Genomic DNA, 23,519 nt, shown 5'->3' on the forward strand with positions numbered 1-23,519 from the left:
ATAAAGAAAGTATCCTGTAGCTCAGGAATAATGATTGGTCGCTTCAGGACTTCCAGGAATTGAAAAGACAAGATAAGGCGGTCTTTTCCCTCAGGGTTAAATGAGATTGCATGAAATCAACAGTTGTACTTTAAACTGGGAGCAGTACTACAAGGTAGTTTAAGAGGTGACAATACGCAACAGTGGTTGTATTGAGCAGCCCCATGCATAATTCATAATGGTAAAAACAAAAAACAATATCAAACAGACTAGAATTTCATATAAACCTATACTTCTCTGCACCATGCAATGAGTACAAGATTCCACAGCTTCCCATCAGCATGTCCAACTCTACTGGCCATCTTTGCCAAGCTCAGATCTTTTTACAAGACAAGTTCAAGGGGCATCATTTGCACTCCAATCTGAATTTCCTCTGGGTAATATGTCAAGGAATTTATCAAAGCCCCCCAAAAAGACTAAATCTGAATATGATGGAAGATCTGGGCTCGAAACAGATTGGTAAAGCAGATTGGAATTTCAGATGCAAACCTCCTGGACTAATTTGCATGTGGTGCATAGCAGATTGCTTTTGAATTCCACTAATCTCAAAATGAATTTGCCTCCAACATTATTCAGCTGTCAATTGTTGCAGAACCTAGCGCTTGTTTTTTTCTCTCTGTGTACAGCTCCCAGTGGCTATTTTTAGGAGGGAGTTTCAAAAACACTGATGTGTGTCACCTGGTTGTCTCCTAAATAAACTGGTTGTCAAGCCAACCCTCTTGAACACTACTTCTCAGTAAAGCCTTTGAGAGAATTTGTTCAAATTTGGTACAAATGTTCATTTGCACTTAAGAATGAACTAATATCATGTTGGTGGTTTAATGTGAAGGTCCATGTCATTATGACCTTGGAAAGACGTTTTTTGGCCAGTTTGTGCTGATCGTGATATTTTAGGAACAGTTGTAGGGAATCTGTTTAAACTTGAAACAAACCCCATAATGCACTGATTCGACAGTCGACACCAATCACCCTCCTGTCCTGTGAGCATGATACATGAGGAATGCTCAATGGGGAAATTCATTACATCTCATACAAATGTTAATTTAGACATACAGATGACCAGGTCATACCTTAGTAATCAACATGGGGTTTGCCTTCAGAGAATCCCTATGAAGTTGTCTTTTGATATGAAAGTACACTGGTATTACTGGTACTACTATTCATCACTCTAAAGTGTGCAAAATTATTGATGGAATTTGTTATTTGATCTCCCACTAAGGAGTATATCAGGTATATGTCTGATATAAGAAATAATACAATGCAGCTTTCATTGCTTTGTGAGGTTTTCATGTGTAACTATACGTGTTTGTGATGCTTAACCAGACATTGGTTGGTTATGTACAGATGAACAACAAAATACAGCTGCCATTGTGTGAACCTGCACCGCTTTGTCCAATACATATCCAAATAAGTCATTTCATAAGGACAAAATTTGGTTAATTGTGTTGATTGGTCATGCTCACCAACTGTTACCCACTGTAAATATATGGTGAACACACCTAAACACAGAGACTTGTCCCTCGCCACCAATACTTCATGTACCGCACTCTGTAGGTGTTGGATCCTCGAGGCAACCTACCTTACTGCTGTGATGAATAAAACAACAGCCACTTGGAGCTGTGCGTGTGTGTGTGTGTGTGTGTGTGTGTGTGTGTGTGTGTGTGTGTGGAAGTTCTGCTGACATGGTGGCTTTTAAATGAACTCCTCTGGGTGGCTGTTTGGCTGGCAGTATGGCAGCTTCTGGTGGTGGCAGATGGAAACGTCTCTGCTTGCAATCGTGTCTGCATGCATGCATGATAACATGAAAAAAAACAGCGGCAGTGGTGAATGATTACTGTCAATAGAAAGCTAGACTCCCCAACATGATATTATTTATCTTCCCAATGCCTTGGGAGCTGTGATCAAATGGGCTGTACCAATAGTCAAAATATGATTTCTCCTCACATTTGACCAGGTCATTCATTTCAAGTTAATTTTGAATAACTTTCATTACTTGGAGCTTAGTGGAGGAATGGAGGGTTCTTTCTTTAAATTTTCAAATTTATAATAACATTTATTAAGATTCTGCAACACTGTTGCTTTAATGTTTTTAAGTGCTCTCAAATTGCAACTTAATTCTTGTTTTAAACAAGCTGTCAATACCCCTTGTTTATTTCAATCTGGCTGCCAGAGCTGTGTCCAAGCAAGGTTAGGTGGATGATGAATGGGAAGGCATTATGTCAATGAGTGTCCTCGTGTGTGTGTGTGTGTGTGTGTGTGTGTGTGTGCGCGCTTACCTACATGCATGCAAGAGAATGTGCACTTGTCAGTGCGTTTGTACTGGCTTGTGTGACCCCCACAGGATTGACCATTTCTAGTAGGTTTGCAGATGGAGGAGCTTTATTATGCTCTTTATGACTTTTTAACTGACTCACTGCTGGTAATGAACATGGTGTGTGGGTGGGTATGTGTGTGTGGGTGTGTGTGTGTGTGTGTGTGTGTGTGCGTGCGTGCGCCTATTTGTTCTAGTAATATTTTTGTAAGGTGTACAGAGGAGAGTCCTTGAGGCAAAGAGGGCTGGGGAGATACAGAAAAGGGGTTGTAAGAATATGATAGAAGGATAGTGAGGCTGGTAGAGGAAGACAGAAAGAGATGGAGACAGGAGGAGAGAGGAAGTGATTGAGGGAAAATGAGGACAACGGGAGTGGCACCAACCCTGTGGGCAGATGGATTGATGATTAAAAACAGCAAATTGGCAAGATAGAGCTGATGAAAGAGAAAGAAGTAGATAAGACGCACACAATGAGTGCGCTGTTGATGACACATGACTTTATTGATCATCTGTTTATTTGTTAGTTAAAGCCACTATATCTTTACAGGATACCAGATTCAATGTTGCTTTTCTATCAAGGTAATTTACCCTAAGCTGCTTTACTGGCATATACATATGTGTGCGTGTTAATGCAAATTAATGTGGTTTTTGTTGCATTACTACATAAAAAAACAATAGGGAAGGTGCATTTATTTTTAAGTCTGCAGCTTTACACTCAAAAAAAGAATTCTTTGGATTTACTTAAAAAAATCATGGAAAGTATTTCCACATTATTAAATGGGTTTCTTTCAACATTAAGCAATTATGTTGGTCTAACATAATTTTCTTAGGTTGGGTTAGTTTAATTTCTTTAAGTTGATCCAATTTAGTTAGTTGAAGTAGATCCAACTTGATTTGATAGAGTTGATCCAACTCATTTCAAATTATTACATTTAAACTATTAAATGAAGTTAATCTAACCCAAAAAAATTAAATTGGCCCAACATAATTGCTTAGAGCTAAAAGAAAGCCATTCAATCACATGGAAATACTTTCCATGATTTAATTAAGTAAATTCAAACCATAGCTTTTAAGTGCAAACAACTTGACTTGTAACAAAACCAAATTAAATGTTTAAAAGGCTGGAAACAAGACAAGACAAACTGTGGATGAGGTAATTGTATTACATCAAAAACACAAAGTTTACCTTTCAGGTGCTTGAAAAAAACATAAAAGTAGAGTTATTTAGTGAACAGTAACTAGTGGTTTTAAGAAATAGGGTACTGTCTTTGCCATCACATATCACAGGATTCCGTTAGAATTATCGTGGCCAAGGGAATGGTCACAGATAGAAAGTTTTTGAAAGATGTGATTCAACAAATTTCTAAATTGTTTTAAAATGATCGGGTAACCCCCGACACTATATGAGATGATCAAGGCTTACGATTGAGCTGTACCCCTGTCAATCAGGACAGACAATGTCGCAGACCAGATTTTTCTGTCGATTGTTGGGAGGGGCCAGGGCATAAATTTGATATGAACCTTGCAGTGTGAGGCCAGGATTAGACTCACATTTCCCTTGAAACATTCCACATTCCACTTCAATACCAGTACAACATATTTACACACACATTTGGAATGTTACCAGTGAACAATTACAGGTAAAATTACAACTTTACCTTGGTAAAATAACAAAACATTTCACAGTTTGACATAAAAGCCAACAGTGGGCAACCTCAAACATTGTCAAAGAAAAACATTTTCATTCATGTACCTTGTGTCGTTATTAACGGGAACGCATTGTCAGAACTGACTGTCACAGACCAGATTTTTCTGTCGATTGTTGGGAGGGGCCAGGGCATAAATTTGATGTGAACCTTGCAGTGTGAGGCCAGCATTAGACTGTCATTTCCCTTGGAACATTTCACAATCCACTTCAACATCAGTACAACATATTTACACACACATTTGGAATGTTAACAGTGAACAAGTACAACTTTACCTTGGTAAAATAACGAAACATTTCACAGTTTGACATAAAAGCCAACAATGGGCAACCTTAAACATTGTCAAAGAAAAAAAAATTCAGTCATGTATCTTGTGTCGTTATTAACGGGAAAGCATTGTTTTGAGCGCTTGCACTTTTGCGGAAAGTTTATTTCCGTCTAGATTCATAATGACCTTCTGCAGAGCTTCAAAGGTGTATTTTAGCTCTCTGGGGTAGCTCAGGTTTAATGCACACACAAGCGCAAGCAACATTACCACTGCAAAAGGCACATACCTTAACTCATGCAACACCGTTACACCCTCCAGAAGAATTCCGACATCCTCTGGGTTCTCACTGGGCCCTGCACCGTGGTGTCGAATGACAAAGACTCCAAAGACCGTCTCTGCCATAGCCGCCAGACTGCTTTCATCATCGCTCTGCAAATAAGAACAAAATTAATTAAATAAGAGAAATAATGTTTCATTTATGTGCATTATATTCCATAACTTATAGCACGTGTCATTTTTACACTATTAATGTAAAACAGCTATGACCAACTATCTTTAAATAATCATGTTACATTCCAAATGTTTTTGGAGCTGATATTTTGAAAGTTTTAAGGGCAATGTGAATTCAAAGGAATATTAACCATGATCATCCCCAGTGAAGATGAAGTTAAATCAACATACCAGGTACTCTTTCACCAGCATCTCTGGATCTTCATTCAAGTAGACGCAAAGACTTTTCAGTATGCATTCTCTTTTGACATCAATGCTGTCAGTCTAATAATTCAGATTAGAGAGAATATGAGAAAAATAACATTAGGAAAACCATCTTGACCAACCAGCAGAGTTGTTTTCACACACCTGATGCAAGATTCACAGGTCATCACAACATGAAAAGCCTTTAGAAGCTAGAGTAGATGTGTATGCAGTAATTATTATAAATATGAGTATATAACATGAGTCACTTTTCTATTATCATACCTGAGTCATGGGTACCATGATGCTTCTGATCCGTCTCCCTTGAACTCCGCCTTTCTTGGAAAACACCTTGATTAGGTCTAGGAGTGAGCATCCAGCTCAGAGAAGAACTTTGACTCTAAATGGATAGTTGTGATTCTCTTGAATTCCACACACACCTACAAATTGACAAAAAAAACAAAAAAAAAGTTTTAGTTTGGCTATTTTGATTTCAGTGGTACATGTTTGATTTAGCAGGTCAAACTGAAAACACGTGTTTATCAATATTAGTTTTCTCCATACAAATTGCACTGTCAGTGCCAGTGAATCCTTACCAGTTCATGAATAACATCAGTCTGAAAATAGGTGTCTCTATATAGCTCACACTGTAAAAAGTAAAAGGGGATGTTCCTTCACTCAGTCATTTACCTCATGCAGATGGAAGAGAGCCGACCACCTCGTTTTGAAATCAGCAATCATTGGTGCCTCCCGAACTACTTCTTGCCTCCTGTAAGAAAAGGTCTTGTCCATCATTTTCGCCACATTCTCCTCATTGTTTCTTTTCTTCACTTCTGAGAGGAGGGCCACTCTGAGTCCTTCTTGTGTCATCTGGAGATCGAATGGTGGCAGCAGCAGCTGGGTAGGGAGAGGGCAGACAGCCATCATGCTGGACAGATGTAATGGAATTAAATATGACCTTGATGGTACTTTTGTCCTGAACATCTGACATCGACAGCAAGTTGGTGAATTCATTCCCAAACTCATAGTCCATGAATTGAAGTCTGAAGTCCCCTTCTACTCCACACTGCTGCTTTATTTGGTGTGCAAGGTCACTGATGGACTCTGGTATCCCGCCTGGAAGGATCAATCTCTGGGAATTATTTTCTCCCAGAATGATTCGGAGCTTCACTTGATCAGTCATTTCACCGAAGTCTGCAAATGAGGAAAGAGAAGATTAGGCTAAAATGCTTAAACAAAAATTGGTCAGAGCTTCAAAAAACAATGCTAGAACAAAGCAATTTGACATTTATTATATAAAGATTAACATACCTTATGTGATAATATGTATTTTTAATGTCACCATTCTGAGAGGTCCAACAAAGTAATCGATTCAAGGGTAGTCATCAGCCAGTTCATCAAACTCGATCAAAACTGTTTCTCTGGCTGGACATGCACTCAGCTCAAAGGCTCTGAAATGTTCCCTGTACCATCCAAAAAGCCTTCTTACGATGAAACACAGTTTCTCCTGCAAAACACAAATAGATTTGCTACACAGCTTACAATTCCACATTTGCCCCACCCCCCTAAAACACACATTACATTTTTGACGATGGATCTGCAGTCTAAATGATTTACAAATGGACTAAGGTTTCTGCTGCTCTAGCTAACAAAAAAAACACAAGGCACTTGGCAGATATACTTATATAAAGAAACTTTATAATGGCCCCCTTTACCTGTATTCACAGACAGGTTGGACAACAGACCCAGGTGCAGTCAGATAGGACGCTCTTGTGGTTGGACAGCAGTCAAAGCACGCTTTGGCATTCACAAATTTCTGTAATAAATTTAGACAGATTGATTAGTTAACATGAAGTTATTATTAAATAATTGGAAAAGCTCATCCACACGCGCAAACACACACACACACACACACAGGCGAGAGCTAGTTGCAGAGGTAGAAAAGGGTGAGTGTAAGGAGATAGGGAGAAATGGAAGCAGACTAAGGGAGGAAGAGAGAGACAGAAAGGCTAATGCAAAGCAGAACAAAATAAAAATACTTAAACATACTATATAGACATTTTATTTTACCAGGCAAGTAACTGTTCATGTATAGTTATTATAATTCTATCAGCAGGTTGAATAACACAGCAGGAGCTGGCAACAATGATCAATCTGATTCTCATTAAATCAGAGAAGAGCTGATGTTTAGTTTTGCTGACAACATTTTACAATGTCATATTCTCTGGTTAAACGTGTACAGATGCATTAGTTAATTTTTTTTGCTAATGGACCATGGAGGCTGGAAATAAAAAACACGGGGAAACGGGACATTATACAGATGTAGACAAATTACAGTAAATAGAACACAATGTTGTTAGGATACGCAGCGTTTGTGGACCTCCCGTTTCACGTGTCTGCATGAATGAGTCACGTGCTACGCCATGCTCGACTCGTATTTACTTCAACTCGTTAACTAGTCACACTGTCCCCATGCGCTAACCTTACTCACTATTTCTGCCAGCGAGTCTTCCTACGTGTAAAAGTAAGCCGAGTGAGGCCGCCATGGAGCTCTGCTCCCCTGAACCGGCGTTCAGACACGCCGCGTCTTCTCTGATGTACCCGCCGATTCATCACATATCCTCTGTTTCCTTCTCACACGATGTAACGTAAATCATCAGTTCAATGCTTATATAAAAGTATTTGAGGAACTATTTCTAAAGCTATAGAAGCACAACTAGCAACACAAAACACCGTGTTAACTCACCATGTGTGATGGACGACTTGCTAAGTTTGATAAAAACCCGCTAACACCGAGTAACAAATACACTGCTGGGTTCTAATAGCGTGGGGAATGAACAGACTAACCGCTGATGAGATTTCTGAACAATATTTCGCTCGCATATGATTGGATGGAAATTGATTTTTCCTTACCTTCTCCCTGTGACTGATGAACCCCACCGGTCACGGACCAGACTTCCGGTATCTTTCTTCTCGCGATGTCTCACCGAGGTGTGTTCTCGCGACGATTGCAGTGATTCTCGCGCAGAAACTCGAACATATCAATTCGTATCAACGTGATTGAATCGTATTAAAGCGAAGTTGTTGAATATTAAGTAAATCCAACGCAATTTTATCACGTTCAACTGGCAAACATGAAATTATTTAGTTCAAAATACACTTTTAATTCAAGTAAAAAGGACAGCCAGCCAAAATCCTTTTTTTGAGTGTAGCAGAGGCCGCACGTACCGCAGCAGCATCACCAAGGACAGGAAAGATGACTATAGCTGCTGAACTGCTTGAGTAATGATGAATTGAAAACCCTCCAGAATTTGCACTGGCTTTAGAGGGCAAGGAGGACAGGGGAGGTAGAGCAAACTTTGATGGGGAAAAAAAACAGTAGATAAGGAGACAGAATGGAGAAGGGGATGAAGGAAACAACGGTGGAAGGAGGTGGGTGGGTGTGAAATCAGGAGCAGAAAGATTTGGGATGAGAGGATAAAAGTGCCGGGGAATAGCAGGTGAGGAGGGGAAAAAATGGTTGTGGATCTGAGCAGGGGGTAGAGAACAAGTCTGCTATGGAAGGGTAAAGAGGAGGAGAGGGACTGTGTGATGGACTTAGAGAAAAGTATGACAGAGAGCAGTTTGATGGATTGGACAAAGGGGTGGAGCATTCAGAAGTTTTGCAGCTATAAATGTCGAAAATGGAGAGGAGCACGGGATTCGATCACACAGGGTAGAAGAAGACGACATGGGAAGTCTCGGAGTGTGAAGATGCTGAAGACATGCAGCTTGACAGGGGGGAAGGAGGGCAATAGAGGGGAGCTCCTACAAAATCCTCCCCATCCCTGAAATATAAAATTACATTTATGATGTGTACAAATCCGAAGCCTCTTACCATCGCTTCAGGCAAAATCCTTCCAAATGTTCGGCATTAATCAGGAGAGCGAGCTTAAAGACTTAAGGTGTTTAAAGAGACCGGTTTCTTGCTTGAAAAGCAGATTTGACGCTTCGTTCCGTACAGTCGAGGATGTTAGCACTTTAAATTACATGAGACTTTTTTTTCCTGTTTTTGATTCTTTCAACTTCTTCTTCTTCTTCTTGTTTTGTTCAACTCCTCTGATCGGTGATCAACTAATCAGAGGAAATATTGGCCGATACCAATATGTGGACAATCAATCAGAGCATCCTTAATCTTTTCCTATTTGGTCTCATCTCTCTAGTTGATTATCTTCTCCAACATTGCTAAAGGCAAACACCAGAATTTCCATTGAGGAACTTCAAAGCCTGGTTTACGTTATATCCACCTATTGGCCCAGTAACATTTTGGTAACATTTTCACACTTTTCCCAATGTTTGCATCCAAAAACCTGCAAACTTAAAACCTCCTTGACAGAAGTAATGAGTCACTTTTTAAGCCAGTGAAAGTGCATTGTAGTTGTATGGTTATTCAGCTGAACAGGGTTGAATCTGTACATTCAAGTACTGCTATTCATTACATCAAAGTTTGTTTGTTGTCCACCCTCAAGGTTTTATCCTTCCGACTATATAACGGGAATGTGATGCTGTTGAAAAAGGTGACCCTCAGATGTTGGAACCCAACACTCACGGAAAATGTACCGGCGGCGAACAGCCTTCAAAGTATTACGGCTTTTAACTGCATTGCCATACAATTACACTGTGTCTTTTGTAAAAGAAAGGAGAGATAAAATCATGTTTCTTGTGCCAGATTACCTGTCTGTGCAATCTGCTTTTCAGTGTTCTGGCATATCTGTAAACACTGGCTGCTTGATGGGTGGAGGGATAAAACGCATTTCTCTTACAGCAACAAAGAACGGGCCTTTTGAAAATGCTTGGCAATGTTCTTGGTTTGTTTTGAAAGCTTTGAAAATGCCAAAGCATCTGTTTGATTCCTAAAGCAAATGTCAGCTCCTTCTTAATTAAATCTCTATCTTCATGTCCCCGGGTCTTTCACTTACACACACATGTATATACATACGTCTTCAAGGACATCAAGGCTTTGAAAGCTATGGCAGGTTTTCTATGATTGTGTGTCACACAGGGCGTTACATTGTGCAATGATGGAGGGAGGTGGAGGGAAAGAGAACAGGAACAGTGAGCGCCTGGCTCGGGGAAAGGAAAGAGTGAAAAGAAGGATATACAGAAGAGGAATGGCTGCATGAAGATGGGCAGAATTAAGGAGGAGAAAGGGTGAGAGGTGGAGATGTGTTAAGAGAAAAGGGAAAATGGGTAGAAAGGAATCAGGGGTATGAAAATGGAGTGATGAAGAAGAGGGGAGCAATGAATAGGTGGAAAAAACTATAAAGCAGAACAGCAGAACAAAGGAAATTGGGTACGGTGGTTATTAAAGGAGAGAGGAGCAAATAGGCAGATGGAGAAATAAATCAGGAATAAGGGGATAAAAGTGAGAGACAGGATGGATGAGAATGTGAGGGTAGGAAGTCGATAAAGACGGAATGATCACTTGAACGTGTAGAGCTGCACAAGAAAAACCTGTTTTAAAGCAATATGGTTCGAAGGAGCAGGAACATGCTTCAAACACAGGCACACAGAATGTACAGCTTGGCTCATTTCGAAGGTATATTGCTATCACCCTAATTATCATTTACTTATAACTTGGCTAAGGCTTAGATATACTGTAATAACTGGCGCTCAGCCACCAATTTTACTGTTTTAAGATCCCAGGCAAGCCTGGCCGGACGGCAGCTGAGTCAGCTGTGGTTTGCAAATGAGCTGGACTTGGCCAAACCTGGCAGAGAGCTGACATGAAGAGAAATGGAAACAGAAATGCTCTTATCAATTGTCAGCCCTTTTCTTCACTGAATGCAAAACTTAGGGGCCGAGGAAATGTGCCTTAGTTGAATAGTTATTTCCAAATTATGTTCAACTTGCTCGCTAAAGAATGGAGACACAATACATAACCTCCAAATAGGTTCATTTGTGTTGGAGGAAAGCCCTGGATCTCTCCAGCGGGTCTTTTCAAAGCAGGGAAACAGGTTGAATGCCGTCAACATGCGGCGAGAGGAAAAGGTAAAGCAGGGAGAAAGCCATGGTGGAGATATAGAAACGACCTTGGCACAGCTTTGTGTGACAGTTGACAAAGGACTGAAGTGCTGCTAAACTATGGCTGCAAATTCTCCTGGCTGCTCGCCTCCCTAATGATGGAGCAAATTAATTTACACACCTATAATAAAAGAAGACAGTGGAGGGAGGAGGGTGGGGGGGAGAGGGGAGTATGACAAAAGTGTGAGAGGAAGAGAGATTTTTCTTGCACAAATCAGGTTACCTTGGAGATTTGTCCATTAATACGCGGAGGGATGAACTAGAATCTCATGCATCTCTCTCTCTCTCTCTCTCTCTCTCACACACACACACACACACACACACACACACACTTGTTTTTAACACATATCCGTATATGCTAAATCTGCTGATTGTGAGCTTGCAGATAGAACAATGCAATACACCAAGGCACCGTATATGAGCAGAGATTGTCAGGGATGAGTCAGTATCGAGGGTATATCTGCTTTTGTATCAACATTTCTGCTACACAGTGTCCCTGATGCAGTGAAAACACACATTATTCTTCCGCTGACCTATATTTATACACAGACGGACAAAAATGGATTACTACTTCCTTTTCCTTCCAAAAACTGTGTGTATGAGCCCAGATGATAAATATTAGAGGGGTTTTCATATCTGTCTGTGTTATATGCCACTGGCATCCTCTGTTCTTCTCTGACCATTAATTATTTTGTCTTCTACCTCTCTTACACACGCACACACACACATACACACACACACACACACACACACACACAAACTATACAGAGAAACGCGCACATTAATTCTACACTGTCCTCCCAAGTGTCAAAACGCACTCCCTTCCAGCTCTCACGTCACTGCTGTAAATAACATCCTGCTTCTGTGTCCTAGCATCTGTGTGTGTGTGTGTGTGTGTGTGTGTGTGTGTGTGTGTGTGTGTGTGTGTGTGTGTTTGTTTGTGTGTGTGTGTGTGTGGACACTTGACACTGTAAGACGATAACCTCCCCTGTTCATCCATTCATCACTCAGCGCAGCCGCCACCATGCTTTCATCATCACATTGAGACAGCACCACTCGGTCCAACCTTGCCACAGATCAGCGATACATCACCAGTGTGTGTGTGTGTGTGTGTGTGTGTGTCCTTCCAGTCATTATCTTTGTCTGTCACTGTTCCTGTCACATTACTGTCATCAGCTGCAACCTCCCTAACAGGTGTGTGAGTTTGTTGGAGCGATCGAGGCATGGAGCCAGATTTCAGAAACCTTGAGAGCCCTGTTTAGAGAGACAGCAGCCACATGTGGAGGTGGAGAAGAGGAGGGTGTCAACAAAAGAGAGGAGCTGGAGTGAATGAGGGTGAAAGATCAGGAGGCAGGTGTACAGTTCGATGGGGAAACTTTTTTCAGCAATCAGCTGTTATACCTTTAAAAAAAAACCATGAAAACAAATAATTTTGCTATAACTATTTAACTTCTATCATTTGTCGTGACCTCATGTGACCATGTTGCCCTCCCCCTTAGTCAATCGCTCGTAAATCCATTCCTTCATTTCTCGTGCTGAAAGATTATCTGAGAAGGAGCTGGCTTAATTATCGGGTCTTTACGAAATGTGGGAACATAATAACTGCAGTGGATGATCACCATCCTAATTTGTTCATTTAAGAAGGAAATTGAGCCGTGTTTTGTACATTCAACAATCTGCCTTTCTCTGCATGAATGACATTATCTAATTTTGTATTGTTATTGGGATGGATGATCTGCATGAATTATTCCGCCCTAAAAAAAGACAAATCCATTTTCACCTCTGCTGAACTTTATTTTCAAGGATAATAAGCTCATTTGATCATGCGACACAATAAATACAGTGGTAAACACACCTTCAGCATGTTATCATCAAATTATTAAACATAGCATGCTGATGTTTAATAGCGAAAGGTATAACTGTGCGTTAACACAGCCACACAGAGCTTCTAGCCTGGTGTTAGCCTTAATCTACAGCCAAAGTTGTGTAATTGTTAGTCAACCTGTTGTTTGACAAATTTTTGGGAAACTTGAGCATGACCATCATAAATATATGAAATATATATGAAAGCACCTGAGCTGCTCGGCCTCTAAATGACCGTAATCATCCTTTGTTCCGAGTTTTGTCATTCGCAGTGTTTGTTCATCCCTTACATCCCTTGTCTCATCGGGAAATATCAAAGAGCCTTTTCTGTAAATTATTTTATTTAAGGTAATGTACGGCAACATTTAAAAAATCACTCAGAAAGGGCTGAGTTCATGTAGTGTAGATACAGCTCTCTATATATTAATATCATCTTGCCTTCAAAGTTTAAAACGTGAAGGTAATAATTTTACCTAATCAAAAGCAAAGGTTGTCAATAAAAGGCAGAGAACATGTCAGAGCTGTGATTACTGATATTCTAAAACCGTTTGAGTGAAATGAAATACTGTGGAAGAAAATGTCAATGACAGACTTATCAATTATTTGTCTCTTCCTCATTCATTTTCCACCGGTAGCATCCCTGATCCTCCCTGTGCTGTTATTTGGCATCAGGTAGACAAACAGGTTATTTATTGCCTCTTTATCTATGTAAACAAACTGGGAAATGAATACCGAGCACTTGACCAGTGGCAGACATTTGATCAATACCTCTTGACCTAACAATCTGGGGTGTCTACCTTTGGATGCTGCATCCATTCAAATTGACCACTGTTGTTGATGATGGTTTTGAAACAGATTTAGAGGCTCCTGCCAACATGCAGTGTGTGTGTGTGTGTGTGTGTGTATGTGTGTGTGCGTGCCCGCCCTTGAGGCGTTTGTGTAAAAACAAGATTCACTGCTTTTATTTCCTGCTTGATTTATGTAGTGACGTTTGCCTTTGCGCTCACAATCACATTACTGGAAAGTACGCAGAGCCAGGAGTGTGTGTGGGCGCGTGTGTGTGTGTGTGTGAGTGTGGGTGCGTGTGTGTGGGCGTGTGTGTGTGTGTGTGTGTGTGTGTGTGTGTGTGCGTACATCCCTGTTGGTGAATCAGCATGCAGTGATGTTGCTATAACTGGCAGGAAGCAGCAGACATATATCCACCGTCCTTCTCTCTCCAATTCACTTTTCTTTCTCACAACAAACATTCATTACATATTGATTTCTTGAAATAAAAATAGCAGAATTCCAATGAACATAGTCCTTATATACGTACTCATTCAGAATCTCTAGAGCTTGTAAATGGAGCGAAATGTTCCATGATGATTCGGGAGTATTTATGAATATTAAATTCATATAGTGATTATCATTTTTGCAAAAAAAGCTGAACTCAAGTGATGTGACCAACAAGTGAAGAAAACGTCCTCCAGCTTTCGTCTGAACGCCCTCTTCTAAGCGTTTCGTTTAAAGCTGTAAACACAATCATCTCTTCTCTTCCATGCATTTGTCCTCTAGACATAAACCACCTAACATCATCCTGCCGAGTACAAACCCTTCCCCAGCAGCGGCATATCCAAACTCATTGTATCATTCATGATTTATCTCCCCTGGAATAGTTAATTAGTCTCTGGATTTCGTTCTGTATCACTTTGTCCAGACTTGTTTGTTTCACCTCATCTATACTGCATGATGATAAAAAAACAACCAGGGATCAATCAGTGGGTGGTTATTTATAGTTGCCAAATGCTGATGGATCAAATTATTGAAGGATACATATTTCATGAGGCCCTATGACAAAGAGGCAGCTAGTGCGCTACACTGGTCCCGAATGCCGTCTAGCAGCAGCTGCTTTTGAATCTGTTGCATGTGCGGAAATCATTTTTCTTCCAGAAGTTGAATTTCATCAACAGTTAATTTGAGTGGGGGTAAAGTAGGATCTGTGTTCTTCAGATTAATGATGTCCACAATGTTCTGTGTCAGTGCAATGCACCATTTAATGCAGTTTAATTACACCACAGTAACCTGCACCGGACACGGGAAGTGGGTTTCTCGGATTCACATTTGAGGACCAATATTATCATATTAAAGTGATGCATATATATTTTTGCTACACCAGGAAACATAATTTCCTCGATAGCTTGGGCCACTGTGGGAATTCAGATCATAGCCTTTGTGGTATTAGCAGCAGACTCTGCCCATTGAACTATACAAGGCCAATTATAGCAACAGTCTTCTAAATGTGGTACAAAACAGCCCTCAGCCAATGTAGTCTGCCTGGTCATTAATGGAATTCGCAACCTGTGTCTAACACACACACACGTTACACACTTTACAATGTGAGGCCTATTTTCTGGTCAGTGAAATACAGTTAGTGGTGCTTCATTGTGCTGGCTTACACAATTAGTAGTCCAGTGGATTCCGGGGATAAACTGGGTTGAAATGAGAGGCTAAAAGGGAAGAAAGGGAGAAAAAAAAAATAACACATGGTAAATTGTGTGTAACAGACCAGAGCAAAGACCAGATCTCCACCAGCCAGTCAACATCCCAGTGGTGCCTCGTTCTGCCGTCTCACCAACAACACTACAGGCTGACATTTATTCCAATGAATAATTTAGTATTAACTAGTGGGAACATTATCGTCCATGCTGGCACACACCGGTCCTTTCTTCTTCCGTTTCTCTTTTGTGCGGTAATCATTTGAGTTAGCTCGCCTTCAGGCCGAGTCTGACCTTCGAACACGCACGGATGTCAACCCAGCGATAGCTCCTCTTCAATGAGGCCTTTTCTCTCTCACATTCAAAGAACCCAACGGGTGTAACCCTCAGTATACCACTACTACTCCCACAAGCTGGTCAGATGCTGAAAGGAGCGTTCAAGCTAATGTTCTCCAGTCCAGATGTTTCTAGGGACTCATGTGTACCAGATGTTGTGTTCATGTGGTCATCCATCACTGTTCAGACCTGGTGTTAAGAGATCTGATCACAAGAGGACAGCTCCAACTATGTCTCTTCACACCTGCCAATAAAATGTGGCCCGAATGTGTCTCTTGTGACCATTTGTTATTGATTCTCACGTCAAAAAACAACCATCATTAATGTTTGCGAATCCTGTTGTTTGAACCCAGCTTGTGCACACACGTGTCCGATGACAACGGTTGTGTGTGTGTCTGTGTTGGCATGAGAGAGAGAGAGAGAGAGAGAGAGAGAGAGAGAGAGAGAGAGAGAGAGAGAAGAGAGAGAGAGAGAGAGAGAGAGAGAATGAATGAACACAGCTATTGAAAGGTTCAACCAGTTTACAAAAAGGATCAGTCATTATGTGGTGGCCAGTGTTGATGTTGTGGTGGTGACCACATGCAAATCAATGTGTGGACACTGAGAAGCATTACATGTTTGATTCATTCCAGTGGGTCAGAGGACATTAGTTGATGAGGTGGTCCTTCATATGTGGCCCAGGACACCGATGCGTTCACAAAGCGAAAAAGGAACAAGGCAGCTTGCAACACAGACCTGATCCCGAAAGTCAGACTCTAAATCACAGGGTCTCAAGACACATGAGGATGCTTTCAGACCCAAACTTAGAGCTTATAACTTGAGATCGATTGATATTTGAAGCCGGTCTGAACAAGTTAGTAAGCACAAATGTTTTCTCGAGGTTACAGACAAAGCTGTGCATAAAACCTGCCTTTGATCTTGTTATCAGCTGGAACAAGAGAAAGCATGTTTGATGGGTTGAAATCTGAATCGTGATATGTCAAACTCTGGTGTCATTGTTTTTGGACTCCTGCTGTCTCACAATTTTATGGACGCCATAAAGATAAACCAACTGTGAAAGAGTAAAAGGTTGCCTGACCCTTGATTCTCTGAAGAACTTTATGGGCTGAATACTCTAGCCACAGTATAACTATATTCCTATCTCTACTGGCTTTGCTATGCCTAAAGTCGTTCTAATACTAACTCAATCTTTGCCTTTGTGTTGTCTATCTTTTATTTAACAGGTGCCATCTTTGATGAGTCAGCACGGAAAGATGACGAGGTGTTCCGTCTGGCCGTGGCCGATCTCAATTTGAACAATGAGATCTTGCAGACAGAGAAGATCACCGTTTCAGTGGAGTTTGTCGATGGAAACAACCCCTTTCAAGCCGTACAAGAAGGTAGGACTGAAATAATATGTCACCTTGCCCCGTCAACAGATACAACAGTCACACAGTCTAATTATTATGTGTTGATATAAAAGTGTAATTTCAACAAAGAGGATGTTCACAGGCCTCTGTGATTATTGATTCTCACGCACATCTTTAAATTTCACTTTGCCTGAATCATGCGATTGGAAAGATTTTTTTCCAATTGTCCACTGAACACTTTATATGCCGTGGGTTCTTCCAGTAGCACAGTAGTCATTTCTCTATTTCTTTTGAATTCTGCATTTAATTGAGAACAATGAGGCATGGGAAACTAATTATTGTTGGAACACGGCATTTAAAACATGTCACAAAATTAGCCTCGGTCTTACATGTTCAGTAATTCTCCATTGATCGACTGCGTGTCCTCTGAGCTGACCTCACACACACACATTCAGCTGAGGATGGGGCAGTCTATTAATTATTTTTTTCTCCCTTTATGATTTAGTTGACATTGACGTTGGCAGTCAATTTATTTAATCTAAATGCAGTTTGGGCAACAAATTGACTCTGGAATATTGATACACAGAATGTTAATCAAATAGTACACACACTCCGTATCAAACCAACAGGCTTTGTCCTAAATTGAACACTTACTGTGAAAGAATCCAATGGTACAAGACATGCTGATGTCAAAAACATTACAGTCATATTCCAATTCAACAAATCTCTTTTATCCTCATCTGACTATTTCTACCTAAGAGCCACAGATATCAAACTGTAGCATTAGACAGGAAACATGTAAAAAGGTTAACAGTGCAAACAAGGAGCACACAAGCCTTTTACTTCTTTAATTCCTTTTTTCATTCACATAAAATACATTTATAAGAAAATGACAGACACAGTTAAATCTATATTAACCTGTATTTATTTCAGCAAATGTAATTTGTAACAGTAAGGTTGTTGTTAAATCTTTGTCTAAGACAGTGATTTAAAAACAGAGCTTTAAAAAGAACTACCACATAATAAGAATCTTTCAGTGCATCTCAAAATAAATCTGACATTCAGTTTAAGGTTTTAAGACCTGCAAGATGTTCGCTCTGTACACAACGTGCTGCTGGTGACATTCTTATTTGTTGACAACACACTGTGGGCAGGTTAAATGAAGTGTTGCATTAAAAATGAAAACCTACTGAAGTCTTTAAAGTGGGTAGAAGAGATGATGAGTGGTAAGGTGGTGCTTGGTGCTGCCGTGGCATTAGTCATCTGATTTAAGGCTCGAACACACACTGCCACTCAACCATACAACATACAGTAGTAGCATTCCATCAAATAGAAACTATAAGCACATTTAGGCTGGCTCCATCAAGTGGCCCACTTCTTTAAATTCATGATTTTTTGTAACAAAAGAAAAAAGAGCATAAGTTGTTTGAAGAATAAATTAATTTCCACATCAAACCAAAAAAATCGATGTATTATGTTATCTATTTTCTACCACCGGATAACAACGCACTTCATTATACATGTGAAGTTTATGTGGACAAAGATGCTCAGAAGTTTCGTGGATCAGTCGCAAACAGAACAAGAGCTCGTTTCCTCTCCTACTTTCAAGCCGAGCGAACAATAAATCCTGAGCACATCTGACAGCCGAGCAACTTTCCATGACGGACTCACATTTTCACTGTAACGATTTCCATCCTGAAATATTGCAAATTACAAAATGCGGCAAGAAATGGGAACAGCACTCATATGGGCATTGCCTGCACAGCTAATGACTCATCTGACAATACAGAGGATGTGTCACACACATTCTTTTCAACTTCAGTGTGCGAGCAACTATTCAGGGCATTTGTTTAGTGGTTAATAATCACCCAGAAGCTCATGAGGAGGAGGAAGCGGAAACCCAGAATATATTCCCCTTGATGCTTTGAGAAATGGTAACTGTTGAGCCATGACTCATACTTGTATTGTATATATTAGATACAATTAGATACAATCAATTTATTGTCACCGCACCAGTATGCTCCAATCAAATTAAGCTGGAAACCTTCTCATATATGCCCATTAGAATAGAATAAAAGAACAAACATACAATACAATCTAAAGACACTTTAACGATAATAATAAATAAAAAACGGATAAATGTGTAAGTTTGTAAAGTTTTGTATTACCTTAGCCAATGAGATGCTATGATTTAACCTGCAGCTGTATGTTTGCTTGTTTATAAGCAGTATTACAAAAACAACTACTTCACAGATTACCACAGGAGTTGGTGGAAGGATGCGTTATTGGTCAGAGATGAACCCACTAAATGTTGGTGTTGATCCGAATCAAGGGGTTGATCCAGGAATTATTTTAACTTTTCCCCTGGGCAAAAATTCCAAATAAACATGCAGATCTAGTGAAATCAAATGTGGATTCCCTCTGGTACTGAGTGGCCCTCAGTCCTGAAATCCCATTGAGTCCATTTCCAAGATGCACAGATGCTCTGAATTGCAATTCTGCAAAAAGTCTAAAAAGATTAGGTTTTTTCTTTTTTTTTTACCGTTCCACAGATGAACCCAAACCAATGGGTTTGAAAATGCATCCTGAAAAAGTAACATTGCACTGGCCTTGGCTGAGCGAGACAGAGAAGGGAAGAACAGAGAACAATATCTGCGAGCTTGTTTTGTCTTTCAGTCGAACAGACAGCCGACTGCAAACAATGGCCAAACTGTGTATGTTTCTTTTTCAGGGATTAGCTTGGAGGAGCTTGTATGGATGCACTGTATGAGCATGGGTGGATGTGTGTTGTTTGTGCATCTCTAAGTGCCTTGTTAGGGCTGTTGCTTTGATATAAGGGCTCTGCAGTTGTGTTGGGTAGTCAGGCTGTAATTCTTTGAAGTCCCAACCTGAGTTTTTCTGGTAGACTGGCTGTGTGTGTGTGTGTGTGTGTGTGTGTGTGTGTGTGTGTGTGTGTGTGTGTGTGTGTGTGTGTGTGTGTGTGTGTGTGTGTACAGGTTATATGTCTGTGTTTGTTTCTTCTTCTTCTTCAGTTTTATTGTAAGGACGCCGGAGCAAGCTGCATCTCAAGTGTCTCATTTAGAATATCTGCATTGAGTGAAACAAAGACAGTGAGTAAAGAGAGATGTGACAGAACAGGGGGAGGCAGCATTTGAACATTTGCTCTTGGACCAAACAGACTGGGCCCACAGCCTGAAGCTGGGATCTTGCAGTGTGCGTCGATTTTTTTGCGTTCCTCACATTTAAAGCATTTCTTACATTGTTGTGTATTTTTCAGTGGCAGTATGTACCAGATTATTCTGCAGCGTCTTGTTTGAAAGTTTGGTTTATGTCGGGCTTTTTTGCTGATGCACACAGCTTTTTTTAACAATCTCAAACATCCCCTCCATAAATATAGACACAATCACAACTTGGAACTGGCAGATACACAACTACTACCACAGAAAGCACAGAGGTTGAGTCTAAACTACCCCATCTTTTGGCTATAGTGGATGTATTATGGACAAATGAAACACCACTTATTATTTTTTATCTTAATTTTGTTTCCATTTTCAATTAATACGTTTTGAATGACAAACTGTCTTCACTTCTAATTTCTGCTTTGTCTATTCCATCTTTGACTGATTAAACGCCCTGTCCAAATTAGTGGGTGGTACAATGTCTTTCTGTCTGCCCGGCACTGAGCACACCGCCTAACTCATTTCCCTGCCAGTCTGCTCGTCCGTCTGCTTGTGTCGTTAGCTGGCTGATGAATTGATTGCCTGTCTCCCTATCTGCCTGTCTATCTGTGTATTTGTCTTGCACGCTGGTAACCTGGCTGGCAAATCAATTGTATCTGCCTGTCTCTCGTGTACAATGGTTCCAGTCGGCATTCCCTGTGAACAATAGACAGTAAGTTACGCCAATTTATACAGTTCCAATAGTCTTTAATTACTTTTTAATGACCTTAAATAGCTTCTCGCTTGTGCATGTGTTTAAGAAGTTATGGATGAACTGCATGTCCTCTCTAAGGGCTAGATTGACGTGCATGTAAGAATATGGAGAGAAGTGTTTACACCAGATCTATTTACAGCTGTGTAGGTGTTATTCAGTGGTTGAATTAGGAAGAGGCCATTGAGCTGGAAACAAATAATTTATTAAGTCTGCATAGAGATACTGACTTATGCAGTACCGTTCGTTCAAAGGAAAAAGTGTAAATGAGTGCTACTGTACATGAAGCATTCTCCACTGGAGTGGGTACGTGTGAGAGAGAGAGAGAGAGACAGAGAGAGAGAGAGAGAGAATGTATGTGAAGGAGAAAGAGAAGAGGAGCGAGAGAGAGAGAGAGAGAGAGAGAGAGAGAGAGAGAGAGAGAGAGAGAGAGAGAGAGAGAGAGAGAGAGAGAGAGAGAGAGAGAGAGAGAGAGAGAGAGAGAGAGAGAGAGAGAGAGAGAGAGAGAGAGAGAGAGAGAGAGAGAGAGAGAGAGAGAGAGAGAAGCAGGTCCAGAAGAGGCTCAGAGGAGAGGGTGGACTAATGTTGTCCCAGTAGAATACAGAGATAAATGCAGCCAAATGTATGATCTTCCAGCGCTAAGTGCTTTGCATTTATTGAACATAATGTTTATTTTTAACATCTAAATAGAACACTGAATATAAATGTGTTGAAATGTAAAAAGTACTTGAGTTCAACGTGTCAGAATCAGTGTTGGATTCGTTTTTCAAGTTTATTCAATTATAGTTATTATTGTTATTACTTAAAACCTATGTGCTGAGTTCATATTAAATGGATGATTGTGGAGGGGAAGTAGCACAATGAGGCAGGGTATCATTTTGCTCAATTGCACTCACAGTCATGAACGTTGATGTTTGCTGATTGTGATTGAGCTGTTTTTGATGAAAGCTGGAATATTGTGGCTTTTCACAAAAGGTTTTGATGAAATATATCAAAAGAGGGCGTAGGACTCGATAATTATTCACATTATTCACCGACATGATTTATTCATATTGAACATTAAAGTTCACTTGTTAGCTGTGGACTTTTATTACCTGCTCATATTATGCTCAAAATGTTATTTAAAATGACCAAAATTATTATTATTATTATTATTATTATTATTACAGGTTAACTTATAAACTGCAGCTCCAGACAAATGTATACAGTTCTCTCTCTTTTTTTCTTACAGTGACCTTTTAAAAAACGATATATCTGAAATGTTTGAAGGTGCGTTGAGTTATTTTTTCAGGTGCAGGATGTTCCACTCAGAATTGACCCTCACCCGTCTGCTAACCTCAGTAAATCCAGTGAAGTGTACAAGCAGTCACACTTGTCATAGTAACTCTCAGTACTTGTTATCCTTGTGTAAAAGCCATATGACCTTCCATTAGAATAAATTATTTACTTGAGGTCATTTACTTAAGGTTGAAGTCATAATGCTGACTTAATTTAACATAAAAATGTTTTTTTTTGCTCAGTTCGGGGTCTGACTCACAGAGACATAAAACAACAACCCAAAGGTGAAGCCATCTTATCCCAACATGTCTGCTGTAAATCACCGCCGGACTGCATTTGGGCTGCCCTCTGTTTTCCCCCAAAAAAGTATCTTAGACATGACGTAATAGAACCAATGTACTGAGCGAGTATTAAATAATGTCACTGCTCTGAAAACAATCCAGACGATATTATAAAGGAGCTGTCCAAGAAGAATTATTAAAAACGTATCCAGATGATGTACTGTGATCTCGCTTTAAAGGGTCATACATGATACCGTGAAGACCAGTTTTGGACCATCGCAGTGAGGACATTTTTAGAAAAGTGAGGACATTTAGTTTGGTCCATGCTGTCTGACAGACCTTCGATGGGTTTAAGACTTATGTTTGGAGACAATACACTCAAACACCCAATGGTTTGGAGGTGGCGAACAATAAGTAATATATGCATCAGTGTGTTCTCACAAAGATAAAAGTACAAGTGTGTGTGTGTACAGTATTGTCTCACGAGCCTATGAAGCTTGGATTAAATCACGTGCCCTCTCCCTCCTTCTCTTTCCTCCTGCTGCATGTTACTTAATTGTGGGTCTGCTCCTGTCACTTATACTCACATTTCACTCCCTACACACTATCCCCATATCACCACAGTAATCAGGCTAGACGTTACTTAGGGATTGGATGGAGGTGTGTGTGTGTGTGCGTGTGTGTGTGTGCGTGTGTGTGCGTGTGTGAGTCTCTGCATCTGCATTCATGTCTGTGTGTGCCCGTTCATGTCTCGATCAATTAAAGCAATGAGAATCACCTAATTGGATAACAGTCTATGGAAAGGTGGGGGTGGTGGGGTGAGGAGTGGAGAGCAGGGGGGTGATCACAGGAGGGAGGGAACTCAATAGTTGTCTCGGTTTATTTTTCATCTCCGCTTAGTCGTGACACACAGGGCGCGCAGCACATT

The 23,519-nt window shown here is 40.4% G+C and overlaps 1 protein-coding gene across 1 annotated transcript in view; it reads left to right on the forward strand.

The window, feature by feature from the left end:
* The window catches only part of grid2 (glutamate receptor, ionotropic, delta 2), a 436,646-nt gene that overhangs the window by 64,209 nt on the left and 348,918 nt on the right, over positions 1-23,519 (forward strand). The window contains exon 2 of the mRNA XM_061071705.1: positions 16,977-17,132. Within this exon, the coding sequence (XP_060927688.1) occupies positions 16,977-17,132 (156 nt within the window). The remainder of the gene's footprint in view (positions 1-16,976; positions 17,133-23,519) is intronic.

This window comes from Limanda limanda, chromosome 5 (genome assembly GCF_963576545.1).
Source record: "Limanda limanda chromosome 5, fLimLim1.1, whole genome shotgun sequence".
In the NCBI taxonomy this organism is placed as follows: Eukaryota; Metazoa; Chordata; class Actinopteri; order Pleuronectiformes; family Pleuronectidae; genus Limanda; species Limanda limanda.